Source organism: Sebastes umbrosus, chromosome 22, assembly GCF_015220745.1.
Source record: "Sebastes umbrosus isolate fSebUmb1 chromosome 22, fSebUmb1.pri, whole genome shotgun sequence".
Classification (NCBI taxonomy): domain Eukaryota; kingdom Metazoa; phylum Chordata; class Actinopteri; order Perciformes; family Sebastidae; genus Sebastes; species Sebastes umbrosus.
The window spans coordinates 10,186,627-10,195,759 of record NC_051290.1 but is presented as its reverse complement, the minus strand read 5'-3'; the positions used below and the strand labels follow the sequence as shown (position 1 = coordinate 10,195,759).

The 9,133-nt window shown below is 39.2% G+C and overlaps 1 protein-coding gene across 1 annotated transcript; it reads right to left on the bottom strand.

The window, feature by feature from the left end:
* Window positions 1–352: 352 nt before the first annotated feature.
* LOC119481272 (E3 ubiquitin-protein ligase TRIM21-like) lies at window positions 353–8,116 on the bottom strand. Its single transcript, XM_037758049.1, has 10 exons — window positions 8,061–8,116; window positions 5,621–5,855; window positions 5,132–5,513; window positions 4,865–4,960; window positions 3,982–4,215; window positions 3,692–3,839; window positions 3,472–3,498; window positions 2,868–2,932; window positions 2,654–2,776; window positions 353–1,480 (listed from the first exon to the last, which is right to left on the bottom strand). The coding sequence occupies exons 2-10, from the start codon at window positions 5,845–5,847 to the stop codon at window positions 1,094–1,096; spliced, it is 1,689 nt and encodes a 562-aa protein (XP_037613977.1). The 5' UTR covers window positions 5,848–5,855; window positions 8,061–8,116; the 3' UTR covers window positions 353–1,093.
* Window positions 8,117–9,133: the final 1,017 nt, after the last annotated feature.

Sequence of the window (9,133 nt, the reverse complement as noted above, 5' to 3'; positions counted from 1 at the left end):
TGACATCAAGATTATTGCTAATTAGCTGCATGTGTCGGCTGTAAATGAGGTCTGGAAATCAACAGTTTAACACGTAACAGCTGACAAGAAACATATATATATTATATGATTAAATTACAATTATTGTTGCATTAATGTGTTCATTACGTTAATGGTGCAGCTAGTAAAGGTGCTGCTGGGTAACTTGTGAATTTAACCCCAGGGTTAAATAATATAATAATAAATCATCGTTATTTGTTGATTATATTTTGTATTATTAATCTGAATCTCCAAAGTATCTTTTATTCTTTTATTAAGTCTTTCATTTTTCTAAATGCTGAAGTTCAGATCTCTCGAATTTTGGGGGAACTAATTGATTAAACGTTGCTATCCTCGCTAGTCGGCACCACTAATACTAGTCGGTTAAACTTATTATCATTTTATTAATGTACACATTTAAATTACATATTGACATATGCTGTCTCAGCAGCTCACAATGTGTGTGTTTGAGACAGATAGAGGGAAGAGAAGTCCAATGCTGGCATTTCATCAAATATTATACCACACCGGGTCTGTGAGGTGCATTCATAACAGGCATCTGGAGCGGACCATATTGATTTCAGCGCCATTTCAAATACGAAAAAGAAAATGCGATTAACGATTTTCAATGGCTGTTATACACAATGTTTAACCCTAGAGATAAAACTCCCCCTTATTTTGACTGTTTTCTGAGTGTTTTCTTACTTTTAAACTAGTCAACCAGTTTAATCGTTTAAACTTCAGGGAAATTAATCTTTAGGACCGTCCGTACTACAACAAATATCAGGAAGTGTGCCTTTTTAAAGACGGCAATGAGCAGATTGGTGGAGATGTTGATGGGGTCTCAGCAAGAAGGCACTCTTGTTTTAAAGGGCTATCAGTGCAGGAGGGTACCTGAGTGACGTGTTGACAGCTGTGATGGGATGCATTAATAATCTGTATAAAATCATTGTAAAGACTGGCTGTATAGACCTTATTTGCTAATATCTGGTTTTCATCTGATTTAAGCATTCTCACGACAGATACAGAAATGTGCATGGACTTTGCCGTCTAAACAAGTGTGCCTGTCTCCTGTTCAAAATGCTGCAGTCGCATCACTGTCTCCAAATTCAACAGGACAGATAATCAACGGGGCGGTGTTCTTCCCATTGTCATGTAGACAGGGGTTTAAGTATGGGTATAGAGGCTCATTGAAGCCACACTCGCCGTAAGTGTAAATGTGGGCCTTTGCTTCTGCGTCGTAGAAGGACACTGATCCTTCATCGCAGTCCAGGAACACGCCCACTTTCTGGGGTGTTTCCTGGAGGTGGAGGGTGACGGAGGGACCGGCGCAGGCGCTGAGGCTGCCGCCTTTCCGCCGGCAGATGGCCCAGTAACCGCAGTCAGGACGCACTGTGATGGCCCCCTTCCTGTTGATGGACTCCCTGGCCACACCAAGATCCCAATCTGTTTTATCTCCAACCTGAAACACAATGTACAGAATAGGGAGTTACACATATGAGCAAATTAATGATGCAACAATGCTCACTTGATGATTAGAAACAGGGGACAGAGTTAAATCGAAATTTATTCCAGTCTGCATCCCTAATGTACAACATCTTTACAGCCACAAGGGGGTAATGAAGAGTTATTTTTTCTCATTAATGGCACATGCACAATGCAGATCTGCAGGTGAGTATTATATGACATCCACTGGTCACCTTCACTTTGATATACAGCAAATCCATCAAGTTTTTCATTGTATCCTTTAATGTTTTATTATTGGTTGGATTGCATCTTTTGGATTATCATCTACTGTATTTACTTTGCACATATTCCCTATACTTTATACTGTGAAGTTTCGCACATACCTGCACAAAACTACAGAGCCTGGGAGTAGTTATAGAGAGAATAGATAAATAAATTGAGGCCATAATATATTAATTTGTGAACAAGAGAGGATTGCACCTGAAAATAAGCTTAATAGGTCCTATATAAAGAGTCTCTATCCGGAACTATCTACAACAAAGGACAAATACCTTAAGCGGTTGGCAGCTGGAATGAACAACTTGTGCACTGCCATAATTATGTAATTTATTTGTGTCAACGTATTATTAAAATGTGCGAACAATTTAATTATATACATATTATTTTCTCTATGGCCACTCCCAGGCTCTGTACTAAACTGTACAGCTCTTTGTTTTTTAAAACAGATATATTGTACTCATTTTTTAATTTGTTTTTATACTCTCCCCCACAGAAACACTGCTCCTGAACTGCCTGAAACATGGTGATGTCACCAAGTAACACACTTGCCTATCTCTTGCCTAGTGGCTAGTTTGGCACACCCTCAAAACTAAGTAAGAGCGAAGCTAGATTTGAGTCAGAAGAGTTTGGTTTGGTTGACCAATCACAACACAGTGGTCTTTTCAGGAAACAGAGGGTGAACAAAGTGCTGCAGCATGTTTTATGAACATTTAAGCATGTAAACATGTTCTAGTAGGAGCCCAAAACACGAGTATGCACCTGAAAATGAGCATAATAGGTCCTCTTTAAGATTTCCGATAATGCAGGTAAGCACAGCACAAGTTTGCAAGGATGGATCAGCCTATGTGTAGAGTCAATAGTGTAACTGAAGAACTGTCTGAGCTCCTACCTGAACCTCCCAGTAATGTTTCCCAGAGGTGAAGCTTTGTTTCCCCAAAACGGAGACGCAGGAGTCGAACCTGAGAGGGTCGTCAGGGGGAGCGGGTTTCTTCTGCTGGTGGCTGAGGCTCACCTGTGGATCAACAACTTCAGCATTATTATCTACAATATATACTATGAGTTTGTTATGTATTTCAGTCAGTGATCACACCATCACTCTTTACCTGTTTCCCATCTGCGGACAGACTCAACCAGCCCGAAGCAGTCACCGGATCCAGAGTCACATGCGCTGGAGAAGGAAAGAAAGAAGGTATGGGTGAGAAAACTAAAGGAAGGCTTCACCAAAAAATGCCAAATTGGACTCAAACCATAGGTGAGATTTTGATGCCCATGTAATATCACAGATTCATGTGATCATTTCAGAGTTCAAAGAAAAACATCCATTCATTGGGTTTGAAAACCAATTTGACGTCAAAAGTCCGATATTTATCCTGTATTTTGCACGCTTCAACTCAACTTTTTAGTCAATACTTTCAGACAGAAATAACAAAATGAACCCAGAAAATAGGTGGACAAAAGCAGTTTTTTGGTTGGCGTTTTAGAAATTGAAGAAGTGGTATAGGCTACAGAACTCACATTAGTTTTGTAACTGTTTACATGGACTTTTGAATGTATAGAAGCTAAGGATTGTGTTTGTACGAGAAGTAATTTTATGGTTCATTTTGGCCATTTTTTTGTTTCTATGGAGGAGGCTGACATTGGCTACAAATGAAACTAGATCAGACATTGGTGTGACAAGATGATGATTTCATATATTCAGAAACATACCTTCATATTGATAAGTCTTGCTCATTTCTACAAAAAAGAAAAAGAAAAAAAGTTGTTAGTTTTTCATTTTGCCTCATGAAACATTTCTACTTCTAAATTATGTATGAGTTATTGTGATTTTGACAGATTATTTTGTGGATTACAAATAGTAAAATATGATGTGCTTGATGGTAGATTTTTTTGATCCCAAACAAGCAATATCACAACTAAAGTTACTGACCTTCTGCAGCCAACTTCTTTTCAAGTGCATGGCACACGTCCACCAGCTTGGTGAAAGCTCTCCTCACTGTCCCTATGTAGCCGTCCGATTGGGCTCTGACCTCAGACCAGTCCCTGCTGAAGAGTGGCGAACTCAGAGAGGGGAAACACTAAAAAGACAGTGACACACACAATGCTTGTGAGTACAAAATCTTATCAGGGATTGGGTTTGTGTTTATTTGATACATTTAGTATAATCTGTTTTTGGTATAAATAATCTAGCATGGAGGAAAACAAATGTGACTGTCTAACCTGTAGGATATGAAGGGGGTCGTCACTGTGCTCCAGGTGCTGCAGCTCACTTCGTCTCCTCTGTAGTTCATTGATTTCCTGCCCGAGCTCTTTGATGAGCTCCCCTTCTGTCTTCTCAGCCACTTCCTGCTTCTGCTCCATCTCCTCAATGAGCGAAGCCTGGTTTTTCTCAATGACGCTTATCACCATGGTGACGACCTCAATGCTTTTTTGTATCTCTAGTTCTTTATTTACCTGCAGATGTGCATAAATTGTTATTAATTACAATGCAAATATAATAACAATGTAACAAAATAACTGGATGAAGTTAAATTAAAGTCTAAAGCTTTTGGCCTGGATAATTACAAAGTGTTGGGTTTCCGCATTCACTCATACTTTTAATAGCATGCTAACATTTCCTAGAAGACAGAGGAAAAGTCAGAGGATCACCAAAGTTATTACAATTCAGCCTGAGGAGGGTGTGAATGTCTGCACCAAATTTCATGGCAATCCATCATATAGTTGTTGAGATATTTCAGCCTGGATCAAAGTGGTGGACTAACAGACCTACTGGCCAGTATCCCAGCAGCCACATTGCTAATGTGGCTAAAAATGTATTTAAAAAATGGTAGTAACCTTTTGTGTGCTTTATCTGGGATTTACTTTGTTCCTACTAGACCAACAAATTGCATTAGGGATACAAATCCAGCTTTTGTTTGCATCCTGCCAGAGCATTTACAGGAAAGGGGCATATGGGAAAGGCGCTTTGGTTTCTTTATTGAGATAAGCATGGTGCAAGAAGACAACCATGACAACTCTTTTTAAAATCAAGTGGAGACATACACGTTTATGTCACACAAATGTTCATGTTTATCATTGAAAAACATTATCATTCAAAACTTACTTTGCTCAACTTTGCCGAAGTGTTGATCTCCTCAAGCTTTTTGATTCTGGTCTGGATCATCTGTTGAAACTCTGCTTCGCTCTTCTTCATCTGAGTCTGCAAAGGTTGAAGTTGAATGCAAATACATCATTAAAAGCACTGTATTGCAACTATCGGAATGAGAAAATACATTTGAATGATTTGCAAACAGACGCAAAATATACAGTTTATTGTCAGCATTATTATGAAATCTCAGGGTAAAAGATAGAAGTAGATAATTTTCCTTACCCTGACCCTCTTGCTCTCCTTCTCTATCGAGATGATCTCATGGTGTTTGTGGTCCAACTCTCTGCATTTTATACAGATAGGTGTCAGATCCCTCTTGCAAAACTTATCCAAGACCTTGTTGTGAATTCTGCAGAGGTGACTGTTGACGAAGGTAGCTGGATCCGTCAGCCTGTGCTTTGTCAAAACTGAATCCCTTAGATGAGGTGTCAGGTGAATTTCACAGTAAGACATCTGGCAGGCGAGGCACGACTTGACCGCCATTACACTGTTTCCCTGGCAGATGTCGCATGGAACTTCATCATTCTTAGAAGATTGTCTTGGTGGCAAATTTGGTGGTCTCTTTCCTGGGGGTCGCTTGTATGGTGGCTGGCCTATTATAGACCTTTTGATTGAACACAGATTTGGTTAATTTCAGTTAAACATGGAAGAAATATTGTGCTAAAAAAGGTGATTTGATTTTGCAAGACATTGTTAAAAATGTGTACAGACTTTTTAAATTGCTGGGTGATGTCCTTTAAGCCTACGTTGATCCTGAGTTCTGGACGGATTTTGAAGGCCTCTTTGCACAGCGGACACTCCGACTTGTGTATTGTATCCCAGAAGCGTTTGATGCATCCCAGGCAGAAATTGTGTCCACATGGGATGGAGACAGGGTTGTGGAAGATATCCAGACAGATGATGCACCGAAATTGATCCTCAGACAATGCAAAGGCCATGTTTCTGACTGAAAAAAGAACATTATTTTACTGACACACGCATATGCAACCATTGTGTGGATTTCTTGTATATATAATGTAAAAATGCCTTTGAAAAGAATTTGCTCAACACCTTGCTTTTTGTCAGATTTTAACAGTAAAACTTCTCTAAAGTCATTATATGCAGACGACACCTTGCTTTATATGTAAAAAATAAATAAACCAAAAACAGCTATCCAGGATAACAACCAGTTATATGTTTATACATAAACGTTTAATTTCTCTTAAAAAAAACATTTAAGTAATTTCAAGAAGTTTAAATCTCCAGCTAAGTGTAATAATAATTTACAGCTTGTATTATTGTGACCTTTCCTGGCTACAAGTTTATTTCAGGATAAGAATGAGGTTGTGGTTGAGGACGCACGTACACTTACATAACTGCTGCATAGTGCATATAGAGAACATACATCCCATTTGTTACCTGCAATGTAGCTGTTCCTTATGACTGTACAGAAGAAACATACGTGACAATACTTTCAACACTGTTGTATAATGATGCAGTTTAATGTTGCTGTTGTTGTTGAAATATTTAAAATCTAAATTATTTAATATAACGAAAACATTAACATCATTATTCTGCCGTTACTAATAAGACGTAGAATCAATGTAGTGATATAAAAAGTCTGTTATTTACCACTGAAATAGTAAAAGTATGAAACCCTTTAAAGGAACAGTGTGTAATGTTTCAGGGGATCTATTAGCAGAAATGGAATATAATATCGATAACTGTTTTCATTAGTTTATAACAACCTGAAACTAAGAATCGTGTTTTTGTTAGCTTAGAATGAGCCCTTCCTATCTACATAGGAAGCGAGTCCTCTTCACGGAGTCCACCATGTTGCTCCGCCATGTTTCTACAGTAGAACAGAATGGACAAACCAAACACTGGCTCTAGAGAGAGTTTCGCTTTTTTACCTTAACCTGAAGGCCACCTTAGTTCTCCAACACGCTTGTGAAACTGCGGTAATGTAAGCTGCCGAGTACTAAACCGTGGTACCGCCAGCCGCCATCTGACTTCCGTTGCTCCTAAAGTAGTGTTATTATGGTAAGGATGGCCTCCGAGGGAGGCGAACAGCGTTACCACAGTTTTGCACTCGGTGGCTCACGTTACCACAGTCTTGAAAAGGTAAGAGTGAGTGAACGGGTACTCAGTTGGTTGCAATCTGCAACCACACCACTAGATGCCGGTTTATTTCAGCTCTTCATTGAAGTTTAATGATGTTCAAAACCCCCAAAATTTAAATGAAATCGTGTGCATCATTTTCTCTCCAAATTCAGCCTATTTACACATATTTGGTACTTGTTTTTGTCAAATAAAAAGCTTCAGTTGAATTAAGGCTTTCAGGCTAAAAGAAATGTGAGAACTGATATACCGTGAAGGAATGTTACTGTACAGGTGAAACCAGAGCAGTACAGAGAACATTTATATGACATGTACTGTAGAAACATTATCATTAATTTGGAGCCAATTAAAGAGGGAGTGTCCCAATGTTCCAATGGTGCAGTTGGCTCATGTCAATGGCAGATAATTGTAACAGGAAGGTTCCAGTGTTACATGTTGGTGTCCCTATGTACCCTCCATTGTTTCAATACTAATACACAAACTTGAATAAAAGCATAAAAATACATTTAAAATTGTTGAAAGGTTTTTTAAAGAAGTATCTCACTTACAAACATAGTAATATTTGGTTAATTTCTGGTCCTGTACATATTTATTTGTCCCTATATGCTGGTTAAAAGTGCATTTTTGTTTTAATGTAAAAGTTGGTGCCTCATATAAAATTCACAAGTTCTTAAATGTACTGTAGCGAGCGATGAAGAGCGAGCTGTACTCAGCATTCTGTCCGGCGGGGTAATACAGTATACATTACATGCTACTAATAAATATGTCCCGTAGTTCTCGAGAGTCGACACTGCGCTTTCTTGGGTCCCCAGCAACATACCCGCCAAGTGTGAAATCGATCAGATGAACGATTGACAAGAAAATCGAAGGACAGACAAACAGAGACTGACTCCACTGACTGCTTTACCTCCGAGCATTTACCTTTTAAAGAGCATTGCTGACATTGTTTAATTTCATGTCAGTCAGTTTAACCTGAAGCATAGACTACTGGTATCTCATTGTTTATGTTCTTATTCTCTACACTATCTACTTAATAGAAATAATGTCTTACCTGCATGGGTCGACAGACAAATACTCCTCAACAGGTGTGCTGACAGTAGTTGTATGCTTGTGGTAAGAATGACCTTCTTAAAACAGATGGGGGAACAACCTTATTGTTCCTCCCTCATTAACAAAACTGGAAAGTCTGGTTCTCCTGCTCAGCCTTCACCATAATTCACTAGTAATTGTCATCAACTGTAACTGCCTCTTTGTTAAAAGGGAGCAATTATTAGATTAACTGTATGTTGACCTTTAGATGAAGTATATCACTCAGCCTCAAGTTAGCCCGCCCCAACCCATTCTCATTTCCAGGGTGTCAAATACAGAGGCTTTGTCATGTCCTTTGGCATGTGATGCCGCCGCACAAGGCACCCTTTAGCGCCTGTATGAGATGAAGACTTTCCATTAACTAGAATATAAAGCAATCCGCGGCAATAGTAAACGCTAAGAGAAAGTTTGCGAGGTTGTGGTGACGTAGTTTAAAGAGCAACGGGAGGGTTGGTGGATGGGTCCAACAAACACAAGGCTTTCATCCAGGAGACCGATGTTCGTTGTCCGTGCGTTTTGACTTTCAAGTTCACAACGTTCAGTTTAATTTTCACTTTACAAACATAGTAGTTTTAAACCCAACCATGTACTTTTTTTTCTAAACCTAACTATAGTGGTTTTGTTGCCTAAACCTAAAGCGACGCCAAGGGGCATGACAAGCGGGTTGAGATGAGAACGTGTTGGTAGCCCGGTCTCACCAAATGGCGTATGAATGACATGGTAATTTGTAAGTCATTTTGCGGGCAATAACAACGCCTTTGTTGCTTTAGGCGTGTCATTTGTACGCCACAGTCTGACTGCAAAGTAAACACATCCGCATAAATATGCTACGCTCAGAGCTAGTGACGTAGAATAAAAAGTGAGAAAGACTGCTTATTGTGGATGGGGGGAGAGGTAGATGGGTCCAACAAACACAGGACTTTCAAAAAGGAGACCGGTGTTTGTGTTATATTGAAGTTACGTTAGTGACGTGTGTTCCGTATTTATGTTTCTTTGTTAACGTACGTATTTACTTTACGTACTTTTTTTAAGCCC